The sequence below is a fragment of the Botrytis sinoallii genome, assembly GCF_014898435.1.
Source record: "Botrytis sinoallii strain Bc 23 chromosome Unknown BSIN_008, whole genome shotgun sequence".
NCBI lineage: Eukaryota > Fungi > Ascomycota > Leotiomycetes > Helotiales > Sclerotiniaceae > Botrytis > Botrytis sinoallii.
Window position 1 is genome coordinate 1,410,059 of NW_024066035.1, and position 20,273 is coordinate 1,430,331.

Genomic DNA, 20,273 nt, shown 5'->3' on the forward strand with positions numbered 1-20,273 from the left:
ATTTTTCTCCTAGGGCTGTAGATCCCCTCGGATCTCCCGGAACGTTGGTGATTCATCTCAGGGGTACCCTACCAGTACCCAATACTGAATCCACCATCTCAACTCCAATAACTTCGAGTAGGTAAATAATTACTGACGCTTTGTTCTGCAATAGAGCTGGATGGTCACTCGGTGTGAAGATACGTATGGGATAAGACACAAAAGTCATCCTGTCTAGATACATGAGATCTTTAGTCCGCGAGTCAACTCGTGTATAGAGTGTAGCTATCGTCTCAATGAGTGTCATCACATCTGGGTTAAACCATCTACCTTCTATATAATGCGTTCGTTAACAATGCAAGAAGATTTTCCTCTGACTATGAATGTGTAGGTATCTTCTCAATCTTGAGTTCAAATTCTAGTAGCCCTCAGTTGAAGTTTTCATGCACTCATCAGTTTTCCATCTACCAACTATTCCTACATATGATCAATCAATCTTGTTCAGATTTCCATCGACGGTATCTACAGATAGAATCGAAACAGTTTTCGAAAACCCTCTTCATAGATCAGTTCCTCTATCAATCTGAATAGGTATCATGCTACCAAACAACCACGCAATCATTTCAAGTCCATAGATCATGAGATATTATATAAAAGTCATCCTCAAAACACTTCAATATAAAGCTCGATCTACACGCAAAGCTTCCTATCCACACATTCAACCGACCATTGCAAATACACATTTAGCATTAAACCTCATCATCCAATCTTCCATCTATCCATCTTCCACCTTCATTCATCACTTCCTCATATCACCACCTCTACTTCCACTCGAATTCCTATATATTCCTCAATTTCGCATACCGAACTTCTGATTCATTCATCTTTACATCAAGACTAGATAGAAACAATCTTTGAGAATTTCATTTGCTGTTGTTTGATATGTCACATATCATATATTACATATTCTATCTATTATACATAAATATATACATATATAAACAAGGACTCCTCAACTTTCCAAACTTGAAACCAAATATAATCCGAGTATTCCAAAATACAATAACAGCACTTGTATAATTATTCATATACATAGATACTCCCACTAGTATAATTCTCCTCGCAAGTCTCAATCTCAATTTAAATCCCATTCGCTAATATATCATTATATTATTATCTTGTGAAATCTATATCTCTTCTATTTACCCCCTCTCAAATGAGAATATAAATACACTTTGATAAGAATAGAATATTATAGTAGTATAGAATGAAATAGAATATTAGAAAAAGAGCTTAGTTAATTAACTCTTTCTATACAATGAATCAAATAGTTCGAACCGTATCTGATGTGATTGTAGTTTCGAGATATAAAGATATACAAATTAAAAAATCCGAGCATCAAAAAATCATAAAATCTTTCTTTAAATTCTTTAATAGTTAAGTTAGTGTTGATAATATATTCATTCTATCTATATATCTATCTGTATTTAGATATTAACGAAGTATTTATCTTTTATTCTCTATATAAGAGATCAGAGATCAGAGATCAGAGATCAGAGATCAGAGATCAAGGATCAGAGATCAGAGTAGACGTCAAGTGAATATCTAGAAATCTCTTTTTCTTTTAAGAGAGAGAGGGAGAGGGAGAGAAAAATAGAAAGAATAGAAACATAACATATCGATCTCCAAACAATCCATCCACCCATCATCAATCCATCCACTCATTCATCTATCTCCATTTTCCCGAATCCCCATATATAACCTAACTCAGTCAGACTAAAATTCTAAAATTCGAATCTCAATCATTTATTACTTATTACTCATTATTCATTATTCATTATCCACCCACTATCTACTCACTAGATATCTATTAAAACGAGGTCATTAGAAATAAATACACTTCTCTCCCCTTTTTCTCTCCTCTTCCTCTCCCCTTTCACTCCTCTTCTCTTTCTCTCCCTCTACTCATCCATCCACCCACCATCTATCCATTACCCATCCGTCCATCCACCATCCACCTCCCATCACCACCTCCCATCCACCATCCACCATCTACCACCCACCATCTACCACCCACCACCCATCACAACCTCCCATCACCATCTACCACCCACCACCCATCACAACCTCCCATCACCATCACCATCTCTCACCTCTCACCTCTCACCTCTCACCTCTCACCTCTCATCCTCAGCCTCCCTCCCAATCCCTCATTAATATCCCCATTATCCATCCAATCATTCGATCCAAATCCAATCAATTTTAGTCAATCAACCTATCTTTCATCTAATACCTACACTCCCTACACCTACCACCTCCTCAGCATTCTTATCATACACTTGTACATATATGAACACAACACCTATTACTCAAAACTCCAAAGTATTAAACACTTCAATATACCTTATAAGCAACTCATACGTACTCACCCACTCACTCACTCCATTTCATTTCACTCTACTCATACCCTATGTCACCTACCCTCCTACCCTCCAAACCACAAACCCACATACACACACCACACACACATCACATCAAATTTTACAAAACTCATTTTTGAACAATCGCATCACTCAATTCTCATCCCTATTCCACCTCCCCTGAATCTCCACACACCCACTCCGTTCAAAACTATTCCTAAGCACATAAAAGAAGAAGTCAACAAACGAAGATCGATCAACAAAAGTCTTTCTTTTCCTTTACGTCCCTCAATCCACCAATCTAGACCTAAGCCCCCAGTCCAGCCTAGGTACTCTCAAGCCCAAATCCGTTCCTTTCCTTTGGGATCTCCTCAAATCGTTCATCGTCCGTCCAACTAAATATCTTATCACTTATTTCTTATCGTTGTTTGAAATTCACCTTCAACAAAGACCAACTCTCCAACCATTCGTGCCTCACAGCCTCTTGCTTGCTTTGTGATTAGATCATATGTGAGATTGAACCCATGATTTGTTCATAACATCACATCATTAAAAATAAGATAGAAAAGAACTTTTCGCCGGTTTGCTTTTGCTTTGCAAGTCGCCCAAAAATCTTGAAATCTATCTTGTAAGATGAAAACCACAAAAATAATGGTTCCACGTCGTCAAAGGTAATGTTGTAGGTATTTACCGGGTTGCCAGTTCGTAAAGGGTATAGGAAATGGATATCGCGTGCAAAAATGCTTTTTTTTTTAATTTTTTGTTGAACATATCAAAAGAAACATGGGAAATGACTAAGCGCCGAAAAGAAGCAATCCGTAAGGTTTTGATATAATGCTTATAATGCTGTTCGATCTTCGCACACCGAGAAAACGAGTAGACGGCCTTGGATCAATTGATGTTGTCCAAATTACAAATGAGAGACAAAATACGATGAACCAGTGTAAGAGCAATGATCGATAGTTCATCGAGGCCTATCGAACAATGGCATCCCTAGTAAAGGGACCTATGCAACAGGAGCTGCAACAGGAGCAATTGAAGCACCTTCCATGTTGCTAACTATGCCGGCACCACCCTCTCCAGCGAGGTTATCATTGAGTCCCTTTGATGGACAGTCACGAGCAATGTGACCTTCGGTTCCACAAGTATAACAAGTCTTTCCAGCCTTGTTAACACCACCGTTGGGGCTAGTGCACTCACGGGAACTGTGTCCAGTTCTTCCGCATGCATAGCACTTCATGGCTTGAGCCTGGCAATCACGGGCAAAGTGGTTTGGACCACCACACTATCAGGAGTTAGTTTAATGTAACCGAGGCCCTAGACCGAAGTGTTGCCGACATGACATGCTACCGGAAGATTCGGGACATGTGGCAACCTGAGAGAAGATTGCTTACCTTGTAACAAGTGGCTGGGCGAGGTCCGCCAGCAAATCCACCGCGAGGAGCGAATCCACCGCCAAATCCACCACGAGGAGCACCAAGTCCACGTGGAGGACCTTGCATTCCGTTGTTTGGGTTTGGGCAAGCTCTAGCCAAATGGCCAGGAATACCGCAGTTGTAGCATCGACCGGTGGTTCCAGCTCCGCTGATACGCAAAGTTGGACAGTCGGCTTGAACGTGTCCTAAACCTTGGCAGTGGTAACACTGCTTAGCCTCGGTAGTTCTTGGCAATGGGCAACCATTCGATTCATGTCCTACGTACGTCGCATTAGTATGACAAAAAGCTGTGCTTTGCTTTTGAAAGCTTACCAGGTTGCTTGCCTAATTACCAAAAGTATTAGTCTTGTTCATTATCGAAGGCAGTTGACATGTACTCACAATTGTAGCAAAGACGTTCAGCAGAAGCGCAAACTTCTGCATAATGACCAACGTTTCCGCACCTGAAATATCAATGTTAGTGTTACCCTTTGAAACAAGAATGTTGCACAACCCCAAAGAAGTATTGAGTTCTTTGGAATGCCGCCAGGAAGACCAATTCCAGAGCTAAGCATCCCTTGATGTCCGAGAGAAAGTGGAGGCACTTACTTGTAGCAAGCACGACGAGATAATGAAGACATGGCTACTAATTTATGTGTCTGTTGTGTCCCATCATCAGCACGGCAAATAACAAAGGCACCATCCTCCGATTCCCATTCTTTAACAATCCTCCTGCATCTATGTGGTGACTCATCTACTCCATCTGATCTTAACCATTCCTCAACTGTCGAAGTCGGCATATTGGTGATTGTTGCTGTAAGAATATTTGGCGATGAGGTAAGTTCGCATTGAAATATCCACCAGAAGAACGTTGCAATTACATGACCAGCATCATCGTCAGGCTGCAGGGTGTACAAATGCTGTGCAACCTTTGAGTATAAGATTGATATCGTGGTACTTTGTTGATATGCTTTCGACAACTTTGTTTGTTCATATGGTAAGGATAGTCGTTGTACGTAATATTGAGGATGGAGAGATCGGATGTTGGAGAGGTTTGAATATCATCAAGTAGATGTGCCACCTTATTCTTTGGTTTATTCCACATCCAAAAGACATTGTTCAACTCTTGAGGACGTAGGATCGTAAAGAGTTACAAAGCCCGAGCCGGCGCAGGCCTTTCAAGTAGTTGCCTTTTCCTCCCTCCCCCTCCCCTCTCGAAACAAAATGCAACCATCAACGAATCACAAAGAGGATATGAAAATAAGCAAGTACTCACAGAATAGAATTCCTTTGTTGATTTTCCTTCTTAAATTCCCGTTCTTGAAAAATATATCAACCTTTCCTTCAACAACAGCTACTTCCTACTTCCTTCTACCTCCCGTGATACAAACGTTTCGCGAAAGAGACTGCAGAATTGTGTGTGATGTGGTTTTTATTTTGTGGAGGGATTTCGGAAGGCAAAACTTCAAAAAGGATGTCCCTTTGTAACCTGGAAAACTCTAGCTTAGCAAAGATCCTAATTCTTGAGAATGGGTCTAGTCTTGAAAGAGATTAGCTTCTAGATTAGGATAGGGTGACTAGTGCCAGACTTGGTTTAGCTTAACCGCCCAATGGAAAATCTAATGGTGAATAATGAATGAATGGTAGTCCAAGGTGGGTGGTCTAAGGGTGGGTTACTAGGTAGGTAGGTAGGATCAGGGCAGGGCAAAAAAAACACGAGTGAATTTGGATAAACGAACTAGTGGGAATGAAATGAATGGGAATGAATGGGAAATTGGGGAAATTGATGGATCTGATTGGGTGAGATGGATAAAATAATGGGGAATCACTTGAATACTTGGAATGGGGGGTTAATCAATCAATATCGGTTGATTTTTAACAATTGATGGTTTTACGGGTACGGTACGGTACACTAGGTACACGCTATGATACGGGAGGATATACTTTCCAACTAACAACTTGGTATTGACTCTTGAGGAAAGTATGGAATATGGAATCATTGGAATGGAAATCTCATGGTAAGATTACATTCCAAGAGGTCAGAAGTTCCTGTCGACTTTGTCAATTCGCCTGTTGATCTCGAGTAATAAGAGAATTCAAGATATTGGCTGATCTGGTGGATTGATAAAAGTGATTTGTCAGGATAAGTGTTACCTAGTATATCAGGCAAACACGGAGTAGTAAGTGATTGAGAGTCTCGAGTGAAGCAAAAGCCTCCTCGTATTGAATTTCGTTTATATGTTTCGACTCTAGAGTATATTTAACAGAACGAACCATGTACTCACACCAGAGACAGACTACCCAGAGAGCACTTGGAACAGAGTTGCAAAGAAGAAATAAAGAGAACCGTCCAATCAAAGTGCATTTCCCTCAATGATTTCCCACCTTATCTAATCATCCATCACTCCCTTCCACTTACTCCGAACGAAATGGTTCCTCAGCTCCGAAATCACATGTTGCAATTCGATACTTGGGAAGGATCAGAACACACAGAGCTTTTCTACCACCACAGCAATCCTCGAGTATTACCAAGAAACCCGATCTCTGAACTTCCAATGCCTACGTAGGTAGTAGGTCATCTGGTAATTATCAAGCGCTCAATCCAGCCGAGGCGACCGAGAATATTCAAATCCAAGTCTCTATCCCCAAAAGATACAATGCAATACAATACAATACAATACCACACATCCTCCACACTCTTCCCATCCTCGCCATCCTCTATCCAGCACTTCCCACAACTACCACTCTCCCCTTCACCTCTCACCCACCCGGCCACCATACCCCTCGCTCTCGCAAACCTTTTGCAGAGGAATCTCTACTACACCTACCCTCTACCCAGCTACCTCCCTCCCTAGTAAATAAACCCCCAGTGCAAGTTCTCGCTGCGCCGCCCCCAACCTCCCTCCACTCGCTTTTACCTTTTGCCGCCTTTTCCCAATCTTAATTTTCTCCCATATTATATTCCATATCATACTCCCTACTCAATTGAATTCTAGATATCAAGAATGGCATTCTGCCATATTGGGTATATTCATCGTTGTACCCCATGAAACTTAATAGACCTACCAACCTACGTAGATAGACAAGATAGATAGATAGATAGATAGATACAGAAATCCCGATATAATTATCACTGTAATCCGTACAAATTTACAATTACAAGAGATAAAATCACAGATTTTCTACGAGTACAGTATCTGGAGAGTAGCTACCTAACTAGATATTCTCCCATACATATGTACATCCATCAAACAGTAACAACTAGGTATGTATCTAAATAGACATACTTTATACAGTGCAATTACATCCACCCATCCTCCCGATCCCAAAACTTTGGTACAGAATCAACAACGAAACGGTTGAACCGCATCCCATTTCGTACCTTACCTTACCTTGCCTACCTAGTATCTAATTACCTACTCGAGCTCTACGTAACCGAAAAAAGCGGCGGAAATTGACCACTATTCAAAAGAACTTTAACAACTAAGATCTCTTCTCGATATAATTTTAAATAATAAAAACATTTAATATCAATACAAAAAGGACTCAAATTTTTGTATGCTTTTTTCAAATTTCAATATTTAATTTGAAATGAATTTATAATCTATTAAAAAAGATCTTTGAAAGGGTACTCAATTTCCGCCGCTTTTTTTGGTTACGTAGAGTCGAGCTACTCCATATGCTGCACCCAACAATCAGCCAATCCAATCCAATCAATCTAATCTACCTCCACACACCCGAGCAAGACATCTTGCACATGCATGCCATGCAAACTCCCACGCGTAATGACAATACGATGCGGCTCTTTTGAAATTTATTACTTGTTACTTGTTATTTGTTACTTCTGATATTGTATATATATATTTTATATTCACATCTCTTCCAGAATCTAGAATCTCCACCCATCTATCCATCTATCCATCATCCATCATCCATCATCCATCCAATCGATCCAATCGATCCAATGATCTCCCCCATCTCCACATCTACGCACCATCTCTGCATCTAAGCCAAGACTAATAATATCTAAACTTCTAATCTCTACCTACTCCTACAACACACTCCCCTCCAAATACTGCATTGCATGTATTGCTATATATACATGTGTCTCGCCTCCATATTCAACACCCTTTCCACTTTTCCACCAGATACACATAAATAACCATGACCAACTCAAGAGCCACGAGAGATACCACCCACAAAAAGTAGAAAGACAGAAACAAAAGAGAAAAAAAACTCCAAACACTATGCTAAACGCTATCAATATTCCACAGGTATGTGCATCTAAACGCCCCAGATCAAATCAAATCAAATCAAAAACTCCATATCTCCAAGTCCAAAATTGTGGAATTCGATTTTCCCAAACATTTAAAGAATTCGAACAAAGCCCATCAAGGGTTTATGCTCATAGTGTTTTATTTTCCATGTCCGTTTACTGGTCATGGTTAGTTAGTTATACGAGGCCATTCCGATCGATCAGCTGGATGTCGAGGTAATACGTCTTCTCCCGTCACCGTTGAACGAGGTGCTGCCTCAATTACATAATCAATGCCATCATCAGACATATATGACGGGGGACGATTAGCCGTCGAGGGACGTTCGGATATTCGAGAGATGGAACGATTTAACGCTGCTTCATTTCTTTGCCAGAAAATCCGATTTGGATCAACCCTCTATTTATACTGTTAGATGATCGTGTCACGTCTTCACTACGGATTGAAGTTACTTACCACCGACTCTCTCCATAATCCATAAGCTGGAGGCGGCACTTTCGTAGCTTGACTTTCAATACCTGCTGCTTCTTCATCTCTGGCGAGCGCGACGGGTATAGGGACTGAGGTTTCGGCATAACCTCCAGGTCCAACCATCGATGGGAGACGTCGTGGATTTGGTTCTCTCTCTATCGGCGGTTTCAAGATCATCATACAGAGGCGAGTCAAAGAATGGCAGAAGAAGATAGTAACTATCAAGATAATCAAAATTAAGAGAACGTGAAATTGTTGGCTCTCATCCTTATCTGACAATGCCAATGCAAGATATATCGTGAGCACCAAAACGAGAAACTATAAATTACATTAGAAAATTGTGGGGGAAAAGAGATGTGGAGAAAAATGCAACACATACCAGCCCAGATATTAAGGAATGCAATATCTTTTGGCGTATTCTTTTGTTCCGGATTCTTGGCGCACAGCCTCTCCCACTTTCTTGCGTTCCCCTTGGAGTTCCCCTTCTTCTCCTACCTCTATCTGCTAAGTCGGCTAGATGCTGCTCAGCAGGATCTACACTAAGAAACCTGCGCTCCGATCGTCTTCGCACTCGAGGTGGTATTGTCGAAATGGGAGACGACACTGCTGGAAGTTGTGTAGATTGTGAGAGTCTACTATTGGAACGAGTCGCGACAGGAGGAGGACGACGTTCTTCATGTCGAGGTAATGTTGGTTCAGCAGCAGCAGAGTTTCGGCGCGTCGAGCTTCGACTTGTAGTAAGGCCCGGAATATGGATTCGAGTTGATGGCAGATTGCTAAGGCCAACCAATCGTGGAGCTTTTGGACTTTCTGGGGAAGAACTCCTAGCCTCAACGCTTGATCGTCCCGAGAACATCGAATTTAGCCCCCCTCGAATTTCCTCCAACCTCGACTGACGCCTATCCGATTCGCCCGATGGCACATCCCTCTGTCCACTCTCATTCTGTCGTGGAGGCATTTTCATATGCTACTTCGAAATATGTCGCGAAATTAGTGAATAGAGACAATGTGCGATTGAAACAATATCCTTCCTTCTTAAGAAAATTAAGTTGCTTTTGTTGTTTGCGCTACCCACGGCGCCCCCGAGTTGTTTTATTTTCCACAGCGAGAGGTTAGGCCCTGTCAACACGACCTTGTATGATATAACACGAAGACATTAGATCGAAGAAAAGGTGAAATTATCGTGGTAAACAAATCTACCCGTCCTCATTGCACGCCCGAATCGAAAAGCCAGCAATCGTTCGCAAATCAGTATCCACCAACCGACAGGATATGCAGGTAGGCAGCAGAAGGATCCGGAAAGAATATGGGGAAACTGTGATGTAAAGTAACAAACCCAGATGCACAAAAGAAAGCGCAAAGACCAAGAGATGACCAAGAGAGTGAAGAGTGAGAGAACAATACGAAACGTCCGAGAGAGAACTCCTTCGCTCTACGAATGAGTCTCGAATAGTCAGAAATTGCTTCGAAATTGACCACTAAAAAGGGACGTAAGGGTAAGAAGGAACGGAGAACACAGCTCACGGACTTCAAGCTCAAGCAAGATATGCAAATATACACAAGATGCGAACAAAAAAAGACAGGATAGGAGAAAAAGCTTTGGCCGATGATGATGATTTCAGTGGACTGTACCAGGTAGTTAATTTCGTCCCAGTCACTACTCACTCCTCTATTTTGGTAGGCAGAGAAAGAACGACAGAACCCCCTCAAGAAGCTGGCTAATAATTATTGATCTCTCATGTCTCATAGAAGACGACTAGAAGATGGCCATGGGTAGCAAATAATTTGATACAATACCGGATAAATCTGCGACGAAAATAACAGTGGCCCTGCATATCAAGATGTTTGACATATTTCCAATTGCGAGCCGCATTCAGGGATGTAAGGATGTGACTTGTAGATTAAATTTGTTTGGGTCTAAATGAAGTTTGACCTGGGACATATTTAGTTCGAGGTGAAGCCTTTCAAATCTTAAGTCTGTTTCAGGTGAAGGTTGTGATCCACCAATCAAATTTCTTCCTTCTTTCTTTTTTCAGGGGGTTGAGCTCGTCTAATTGATTAACCGCGCTGCTTATGATGAAAGGTCAAGACCTTGAAGTTTTGAAGAAAACGCTATGATTTATGCAGAGAGCACGGATTAGAAACATCTAGATTACCTACATAGGTAGGTAGGTAGGTATGTAATGATTTCAGTAGCAAGAAATATGAAAGTACGGTATGCATCTCACGAATGCAGTCAATTCACATGAGATATTCTTGGTGTTTACACAGGTGTTTGATGATACAATCTACACATTTATCTGTACTTCTATATTTTTACAGATAAGATCCAGCCACCCAGCTCCATACAAATTTTTAATTTTGCAGATCTCGTACTGTGGCGATTTTAATCAGCAATATATTGCGTGGCTTGAACCAAATATATTGATTTGGATTGGTGAGGGGTAAAGGTATGAATGCTTTTCATAGCATTTATCCATGCTTGTTCAGGTCTTCCAACTCTCTCGTATCAATTACACCATTGCCGTCGATTGAAAACATCTGTAAGGCTAACCCTACTCGCATGCGCAATCCCCACCTATCCCCTCAACGCCTTCCGAATGGTTTGCAGAGCTTTTCGTAAGCTTCAAAGTTCCTGATTCCTAAACTCCGAGTTTCTGCAAGATTTTTGTGGTTGGGTATCTTTTCATTGACTTTGACCTCCTCCTTATCTCACTTCAATTCTCCCAAGAGCAATGTACGGTCCGAAGAAGCGGTTAGAACTAAAAGATTGTTAGTAACATAAGGTGCAGATTTGGAGGAGGAAATCTTACTTATAGGATCTTTACCAGGCGATAACTCGGCACAGTTAACCGTTCCTTTATGACCAGGTAATTTGTACAATATTTTACCGTTCTCATTGTTCCAAACAACAGCAGTGCCATCTCCAGCACCAGCCGCGATTTTCTTTCCAGTCGGATCCCAGCTTGCCCGAATCAAATTCTTCTCCATTCCTGCCGGCGCGCCATCAAAAGTTCGGATATGTCGTTCAGTGGGCGCAAATGGTCTGATATCCCATGTTCGAACCGTCGAGTCCATGGAATTCGATAAAAGTGTTTGAGAATCAGGCGAAACTCGAAGCGATGTAATCGTATCTTGATGGCCAAGCATAGAATATACCACAGCCTTTCTCCTCATGTCCCACACCTTGATATCATTGTCAATCCCACCGGAATACAACTCATTTCCAGCTTCAGCTAATGCGACAGCCGTGACAGGGAACTCAGTAGGGATGAAATCGACAGCAGCTTTTGTCCTTGGATCCCAAATACCTATATAACCATCGTCTGATCCACTTATGAGAAGTTCCTCTCCTCTTTTACTGATATCCATGCAATTGATTACTTCTTCGTGTCCAACATGTCTTCGTATCCTTGTACCGGTTTCTAAATCCCAACTGGCTAGATGCATGTCTGCAGATGCTGAGAACAAGGCCGTCGAGTCGCGCGACCATTGTAAATCTAATATTGCGCCCTTATGCCCGGTTAAAGTTCCGTAGTTTTCGCAATCTCCATATGTTCTCCATAAATCTACAAATAATCAGTATGCACGCAATAAAGAACTAATACGTGATACTCACTAATTGATCTATCCATTGACCCTGAAGCGATGTAGTTTCCATTGGGATCGAATTTGGCAGCAAATACCTCTCCTGAATGCCCTTCCAATTGCATCACTGGAGCTTGTAAACCACTCGTCCGAGGTACCTATTTTACAAAGGTCAGTCAGGCGCCTCGCAGATAGCGGATTATACCATCAATATTGATAGGTACGTACTGCTTGAATGAGCGCACCATTGCCAGTTGAACCATTTGTGGTGGATAAAGCTGTGCTCTCATTGCCTACATTCTGTCTCTTCACAACCATCTGAGATGATCCAAAGGATCCAGAAGCTGGACGTTTTCCAGAAGACATGATTATAGCTTCTTCCTTCAAGCTACGCGTGATTTTTCGAGAAATGATATGGATGTTTTAAGCTGCGCGTTGTTGGCACCAAGGCTCAGTAGCAGAACGCAATATGAATTTCTAAAAAAGTACGCTAAAGTGCGGCCGCCTATCCGGCTTGTGCCTGGACCAGCTTCCAGCTTCAATGGGAATATTATTATGTAGCAAGAACAGCTTCGGAACATGAATTGATTTCACAACCCGATTTCAAGTGCAGTTTAAGAATTATAAGACACAAGTATGGCTTCCAACAAAGCCGCGAGGATGGGCGAGGAGTAAGTAATCTCTTGTCAGTCATCAAGACGACATATACTAATGCGCAACTCAGGGTCTGGAAGTAAGTACACCAGCAGCACGAGAAACACTTGCCATATCTCACGATGGCTAATCAGCATCCAGAAGTCGTGTAGACAAAGTCAATGCCGAGCTAGTCACTCTCACCTATGGAACCATTGTCGCACAACTTTGCAAAGATTACGAAAATGATTATGTAGAAGTCAACAAACAACTCGATAAGATGGGTTATAATATTGGGCTACGTTTAATCGAAGATTATCTCGCCAAGTCAAATACCATGAGACGTTGCTCGAACTTCAGAGAGACTGCGGAGATGATTTCCAAGGTACGGCTTCAATTGGTATTGTGCGGACTTTGCGAAGCATACCTAGTGCTGATAGAAAACAATAGGTTGGGTTTAAGATATTCTTGAACATCACCCCAGCGGTATCGAACTGGACGAGCGATAACAAACAATTTTCCCTAATATTCGAAGAAAATCCCTTGGCCGACTTTGTAGAATTGCCAGACGATGGAAGAGCACAAGATGAGTTATGGTATTCGAATATTCTCTGTGGGATTTTGAGGGGTGCACTGGAGATGGTACAAATGCAAGTTGAGGCTCACTTCATCAGTGATATTCTTAGGGGTCATGATTCAACTGAGATGAGAATTACTTTGGTCAGGTATATTGATGACGAGATGCCAATGGATGATGATTAGGAATCGGGTTGTTCTAGGCGGCGTGCATATTTCTGGCGTTTAGGGATGGGTGTATCATTGCGAGGATTTTGAAGACATGGGATCTTTATGGCTCAAGGTAGATTATAAAATCTTTGATTTTAATGTCAAAAACTAATGTATGATGTTGAGACTGTGTAAACTTGGTAGTTCGGTAAAAGTATCTATCTACGTTGATGACTTGGTAAGATGTGTTTGTCGGTATCTTGGCGTGATCGTTGGCCCATCCTAATTTTTTATATATCTTCTAGCCTGCTTGACAACTCGACAACTTTCGTCTGGAAGTTTGACACCTCATGAATTGGAGCGAGAGTTGGGTATGGAGATTGGCAAACTATCGTCCGTTGTTGTCGGAGAATGGACAATGACTGAAGTGGCATTCAAAATAAGGAAATAAGGGTCACAATGCATGAGTTTAAATGAAGCCGGCGAGGTGCTGGGGATGCTGATGAATCAAATTGTAGCTGCAATTCAAATTCTCATGGTATAGTATTCATTATAATGAAATAGATGGGGTTGATAGAACAGTTCAATAGATAAGTTAGGGTTCGCTCCTCTCTTAGCTCCAGAAAAGAGGCAGTCGTGAGAGAAGAAAATTCTCAGCGGTGGAGCGGAGGATGGGGTGCCGTTGAAAGGAATGCTTCATCGATGGGAATCTCAAAAAGGATCATATTATCACTGTGAATGAGACCAACTAAAGCTCAGTGGCTCAGAAGATTCAACTATGAGGCTCAGTAGTACGTCACAGGTCGCTACAGAGGCATCTTTTTCCTTGTCTCAACGCGAAAATGGGCAAAATCACTCGCAAAACCGTGGGCAAAGGTTTGTCTGTAAGGAGGGAAGGACTGAAATGATGGGGGCATGGTATTTGGGTTGGGTCTGTACAAGTTGTCTCATAGTCTTGATCAACCTTCAAGCGGTTTTTACTGTTTCACAAAATGTATGAAGTACAAGCTAGCTGGCCGGAAGAGCTCCAAAACAATCATTTTGCAAACAGACGAAGAAGAAGCTGGCGAATCTGAGTCCAAGGTCGTAACCCACCACCCAGGTCTCAGAACTTGAACGCAACGGAGGTTCGAGGACTACATCTTCCATAGGAATCTAGAGAAGAATAAAGGACTCTTAACAGAACAAGAAGCGAGGGATTACTCTTTCATTATGAGTGCGTTTACCACTTTCCATCTCAAATTTACATAGGTAGCTATCTTTTTAGTGATAGTTAGGACGAGAAGTAGATGATCCGTTCTCGTCATGCTAAACCTTTAAACCTCAGATTTTGACCGTCATCTCAGATAACATACGTCACAAATATCATTGCCACTTCAAAGTTTCGGAAGACATAGCTGTTATATGCTCAATTCTCTTTGTCATTGCACCACGATCATTCAAAACGTGGAATCCTAGACTTTCCGGAGTGTATGCACCATGGAGGCGAAGTTTTGAGTGTCACAGATATAAAAAACTAGGCGATGATCATCGAGATTCGATTCAAGTGTCGACACTGTGATCCATCATAAAATGGTATCATGGATTTTGATAGCTTCAGTCCATCTACACTTATAGTCTTGACGGGAAGCAAAGGTTTATGTAGAGTGAGGTTCAAGTTGTTCCAGTATGCAGATCCTGCCATTGAAAATTGCTTTGAACTTGTAGTTTTAGCGAATCCCCCATGACATTCCAAACACCACTCAGCGCATCTACAGACACGCGCAACGTCTTTACGGTGCTACAGAGGGGTAGAAACTTAATTTCTGGTCATCAAGCATTGGAAGAAGAGAGTGCTTGTTAATGGTTTCATTCACGAGAGGCATGGTTGTCATTACACACATGGAAGACAAGGGGTCATGAAGGGGATAGGCATAGTAGTTGAGATGCTCGAAGTAGATAGGCAGAAAACAACAATGGGCTACTTCAAGGAATACATATGGCGATAGAAAACTTGGAAAACCCACTGCGTTTTGATGTGCGAACAAATTAGACTGCTTGCGAAGGCGGACCTGGCAAAGGATACTAAAATTTCAGGGGCCGCAAGCGAGCTGAAAGAGTCAAACACTGGAATTGATGAAACGCTCTACACCTGTGGTGTCCACTAATGATAGCAGTGTATAGTCTGGCTTTACTAAAGCAAAAACAGCTAGTGCCGTCCGCGATCGCGCGACCTTGTGCTTAGATGAAAGGAATCTCCGAGCGTTTATGGATGGGACATCTTGAGTTCAATGGCTCTGATTGCTTCGATGCTACTAATGGTTCTCCACTGCGAAGTATAGTCACCTCGTCTGTTGCTATAATCCTTCGATCTGGTGCTTGCAATATGATGAAAGGAACTGACTGGCAAAGAGATTGTTAGCTGCGACAGCGGCGTGTGCAGCGATTTGAGTGGTGTTTGTTGGTACATCTATGAGCCCTATTAGTCAAGGAATCTTTGCTTTCTACATACATGGATCTCGAAATGTTAAACGTGAAAATTCACAATTGACATGTCCACCAAAAGGGTCTTCTACGGGACTTTAAATTGAGCGGTCAAGATAAAATAATGTCTCACATGATCACTTTTAGGTACAAGTTTGCTAGCAAGGCGTTGAAATTTCTTAGGTACTGCAGATGTGCCAGTATCTATCTTGTTTGCATGCATGGTCATAAACCAAAGCTAATATTGATAGTGTTCTTCTCCATGAGCATCAGCTTGAGGAATGAATGTTACAATATGACATGCTGAATAGATCATGAACCTCACCATCAAAAGATTTCTGTCTCTCGTTTAGAACAACCACATCAGCCACCGTCAAAATATCCTCTCCCCTATAAAGCAATCTCCCTACGGCCATAAACAATCTAAATTTGGCACCACTCTCATCTTCTCTCCTTCGACACTTTAGCAGTCTGCTTAGTTGGCATTTCATGCTTGCAGTAAAAACCTCCCTACATATGATATATGTGTAGATGCTCACGCCCTAGATGTGTAGGTACGGAACTTGGAAGGTCGATTATCGATGAAGGATAGATCGATGAAATTCGATATTGGTTGCTGGCCGCACAGAGCAGCGAAGAGCCATCTGTTGATCCGGAAGGAATATCCTTAGTATATCATGATTATGATGTCCTATGAGAATGGACCTTGTCAACGTAGAATCAGTCATAACCTCCTCCGATCTGGCTTGCAAATGCAGTAGAAACACTCTTTTCATCATCATCGAAACGACGACCACTTAGTAGAGAGCTTGTGCCAAAGACACTGCCAGCATCGCCAGTTTTGTAATCAGCAATGCGACCACCTGATTCAACGTATCGCTTCAAGCGGTCAGATTGACTCAAACTAGTTTGCTTTTGTCCTTCGTGAACGCTAACACCGAGGCTAACACCTCCTTGACCAATGCCTCTGCCATCTGTAACACTACTGCTTGTGACATCAGTGAACTCACTAGCGGCAACGGATTCTCCAGCTATGCTCTCAGGTCCACGCCCACGACCCTTTTGGCCATTGGCACGTGGACCTCGTGAGTCAAGACCAGGCCAATTGTCAAGACCGGTGAGAGGGAAGTTACCAAAGCCGGCAGGATAAGCGGATCCGACACCCACGCCGCCGAGATGGGATGAGTGAACCGAAGAAACGTCATCCAAAGCAGAACTCATCATCGAACCAGTATCAGTGAAATCCTGTAGTGGAGGGGCTTTGTTATTGCCATTTCGGCCGTTGTGTGGCAATCCCATTTGATAACGTTGTGGGCCACGGTAAGTTGTCTTTGGACGACTAAATTGTAGAAGCGATGTTTGCAAGTTTGAAAGTGGACCTTCAACAAGACAGCTACGATCCTTGAAATGTTGCAACAAGTAATGCCATAGAGGATGCTTTGACAAAACCTTTGGATTACCAACAATGACAAGACCGTACTTGGCACGTGTCAAAGCTACATTGAGACGTCTAGGATCACTCAAGAAACCAATACCTTGATGATCGTTAGATCTTACACAAGAAAGAATGATGAAATCTTTCTCTCGTCCTTGGAAGGCATCCACAGAAGCGACCTCAACCTCCTTATAGTGCTCTTTCTTAAAAGAACCAGCATTCTGCATAGATGTCACGACATAACTGCGTTGCCCTTCATATGGAGTGATGACGCCAATATCTCCAGGTTGGACTCCAGCCTTGAAAAATCGAGTAACAATCTTCTCAACATTTGAGGCTTCAGTTCTGTTGAGATAAGAAGTACCCGAAGCAGAGATTTCCTCGTTACCAAGATTGGACCAGAACATCATGGGTGTATCGGCTACAGGCCAAGGGAAATCTACATCACGACGAAGTCGTTGTTGCATTGTGACACCGTTTTGTAGAGAACCATCGTAGAACATGTTAGACGGAAATTCAGAAAGACATGGGTGCATACGATACTGAACGTTAAGTCGGATGGGGTTGAGGCCGAGGTGGACTAAACGCTCGAAGAGTGACTGGTTCAGACCTGCCTTTGCGGCCTTCTTGTTCATGATGACGGGTCCCAATTGTTGATGATCTCCAACCAGAACCACTTGTTTGCATCCCAGAACAAGTGGAATCATACATTCTGGTTCTGCGGATTGAGTAGATTCATCGATGAGGACTGTTCTAAATTTCATTTTGGCAAGTCTTGGGTCTCCGGCTCCAACACAAGTACAGCAAATAACATCAGCGTTGCTCAAAATCTCACGTTCGGCAGCTCTTGTCAATGCCTTGAACTTCTTCTCATCTTGACTTGACAATTCCCCCAACTCGCTCTTCAACTGAGTAAGTTTGGCCAACTCGTGATTGCTATCATTCATGCGGACCTGCTCATGCAAAGAGAGGAAACCAACAGATGACTCGACATCTTCACGGGATTTGGCTGTAAGACGAACAACTTTGAGTTGAGTTCGATGTATACGCTCACAAAGTTGATCGACGGCAACGTTAGAAGGAGCACACACAAGAACTTGACCACCATTGACCTTAGCCAAATGATAAATGACTGTGGCTGATGTGACTGTCTTTCCAGTTCCCGGAGGTCCTTGAATGAGACTCAAAGGCTTTTGCAATACGCTCTTGACGGCGCTGATTTGACTGCTGTTCAATTCTGGTAGACCAGGAACGCTGAATTTCTTGGGCATTTGAATTTTCATTGGAGCTGCGGCCACCTCGTGACCGAGAAGTTTGTGGAAAATGTACCCTGATACACTCATTTCGTCCACGGCGAAAGTCTTCATGGCAAACTGCATGCGGTCGTAAGATGTTGCTTTCCAGACATAGTCGGCAGAAAAGTTGTGGGTGCATTCTGTTGGGACTGATTTATCGTTGCCAACTTTTCGTAGTTCGATGGTCACTTCATCAGATTGATTGTTCGGAATTTTGACCACATATCCAACACCCTCCCAGACAGGTCGTAGCTCGCCTTTGTATTTGAGTCGCATCTCATCGCCTACGGCGAGCTTTACATCACCAAGCTCTATCTTTGGAAGAATGAAACTGGCCAAATGCTTGTTATTCAAACCATAATCCCAACGAATGATTAAACCATCTTCAGATTGAGCTTCCTTAAGCTTGCGGTCGTAATCTGCCTCAATCTTGACTAAAGGTCCGAAGACATTTTGATATTGATAGGCATCATCGTATTTAAGAAGGACAGGGGCTGGATCATCATCAATTCCAGCAGCTTTTTCCAAATCGGAAAGGGTAGCGTTAACATTGTCCTTCCACATCTCCTCCAACTTTGCAATCATTGGCGGCGTGAGATGTCGGGCGCGAAGCTGTTCTGCGTCTGTAGGAAGAGAGACAAGCCAAGACAAAAAGGATCGATCCTCAATCAACGGTTGCCATTTGGACACATCCCAACTCATATCCTTCGAAGATGGAGCAGAGGCGCAAGGTTGACGGCATAGAAGAACCACCACTGTATCCGATTTCGCAGGAATGAAGCCGAGGAGAAAAACATTTTTTATACCGCAGTTGTAGCATTCCAGTACAGTATCTCCGAGGGTCGACATTGGGTGTAATTGAACTTCCTTATGTCTTGCGCGAACAAGGTGATTGACAATATGCGAAGATGTAGCATTTCCACGGGCACTGCAGAACCATTTGTTGCATCCCAAGCACTTAACCACACAGCTTGGAGAGTGAATCCCACAATATCTACACATCAAATCAGCCCGGCTCAGGACAATTTAGATCGTTGATAGTTCAACTTACGCGCATGCGTGTGCTGGTAGTTCCTTCTCATCCTCAAGACCTCGAAGCCCAAGAGTTTTCATACCATCGACTGGAACACTTGCAAGACTCTCGGTATCATCGTCATCGAATACTTCCGTCTCGTTGTCATCATCATCGCTTCTTCGTCTGCTGGATCCCAAACCACCATGACCTCCGTATTGACCATATAACAAGCTTTCATCCGGATCAATGTTTGAGAGATCATCTGCACCGGCGTTGATTGCTGCAGCAGAATCGGATATGAGGTGGTTCCCAACGTGGGCGAAAGCGCTTTCCATGATGACAGTATCTCTAGATACTACGCAAAACAGTAAAAATTAGAACCAGCTGTAGTCCAGGGGAATAGAAGAAGAAATCGAATTAACCATTGGAGATCCCGCTATAATACAGTGAAAAATTAATGCTTACAATAGATTGGATAAATTCCTTATGTTTGTGGAGGTAGCCTTTGTGGCGGGAGGGCGGCGCAAAGGTTTTGGAGATATTCTTAAAAGCCGGACAA

At 42.5% G+C, this 20,273-nt stretch overlaps 5 protein-coding genes across 5 annotated transcripts; 1 reads left to right on the forward strand and 4 right to left on the reverse strand.

Annotated features, from left to right (window-relative positions):
- Positions 1-3,405: 3,405 nt before the first annotated feature.
- Positions 3,406-4,614, reverse strand: EAF02_005413 (uncharacterized protein; the record flags this gene model as incomplete). The annotated part of the gene is made up of 5 exons (XM_038901461.1): positions 3,406-3,684; positions 3,794-4,092; positions 4,148-4,159; positions 4,217-4,278; positions 4,424-4,614. 5 exons carry the CDS (start codon positions 4,612-4,614, stop codon positions 3,406-3,408), a joined length of 843 nt encoding a protein of 280 aa, XP_038758801.1.
- A 3,645-nt stretch (positions 4,615-8,259) lies between these two features.
- Positions 8,260-9,517, reverse strand: EAF02_005414 (uncharacterized protein; the record flags this gene model as incomplete). The annotated part of the gene is made up of 3 exons (XM_038901462.1): positions 8,260-8,487; positions 8,545-8,877; positions 8,939-9,517. The coding sequence occupies 3 exons, from the start codon at positions 9,515-9,517 to the stop codon at positions 8,260-8,262; spliced, it is 1,140 nt and encodes a 379-aa protein (XP_038758802.1).
- Positions 9,518-10,831: 1,314 nt separating this feature from the next.
- Positions 10,832-12,577, reverse strand: EAF02_005415 (uncharacterized protein). Its single transcript, XM_038901463.1, has 4 exons — positions 12,376-12,577; positions 12,179-12,305; positions 11,373-12,128; positions 10,832-11,321 (listed from the first exon to the last, which is right to left on the reverse strand). Exons 1-4 carry the CDS (start codon positions 12,511-12,513, stop codon positions 11,272-11,274), a joined length of 1,071 nt encoding a protein of 356 aa, XP_038758803.1. The 5' UTR covers positions 12,514-12,577; the 3' UTR covers positions 10,832-11,271.
- Positions 12,578-12,783: 206 nt separating this feature from the next.
- On the forward strand, positions 12,784-13,542 carry EAF02_005416 (uncharacterized protein; the record flags this gene model as incomplete). Its single annotated transcript, XM_038901464.1, has 4 exons — positions 12,784-12,818; positions 12,872-12,880; positions 12,943-13,165; positions 13,231-13,542. The coding sequence occupies 4 exons, from the start codon at positions 12,784-12,786 to the stop codon at positions 13,540-13,542; spliced, it is 579 nt and encodes a 192-aa protein (XP_038758804.1).
- A 3,147-nt stretch (positions 13,543-16,689) lies between these two features.
- On the reverse strand, positions 16,690-20,049 carry EAF02_005417 (uncharacterized protein; the record flags this gene model as incomplete). Its single annotated transcript, XM_038901465.1, has 2 exons — positions 16,690-19,693; positions 19,751-20,049. 2 exons carry the CDS (start codon positions 20,047-20,049, stop codon positions 16,690-16,692), a joined length of 3,303 nt encoding a protein of 1,100 aa, XP_038758805.1.
- Positions 20,050-20,273: the final 224 nt, after the last annotated feature.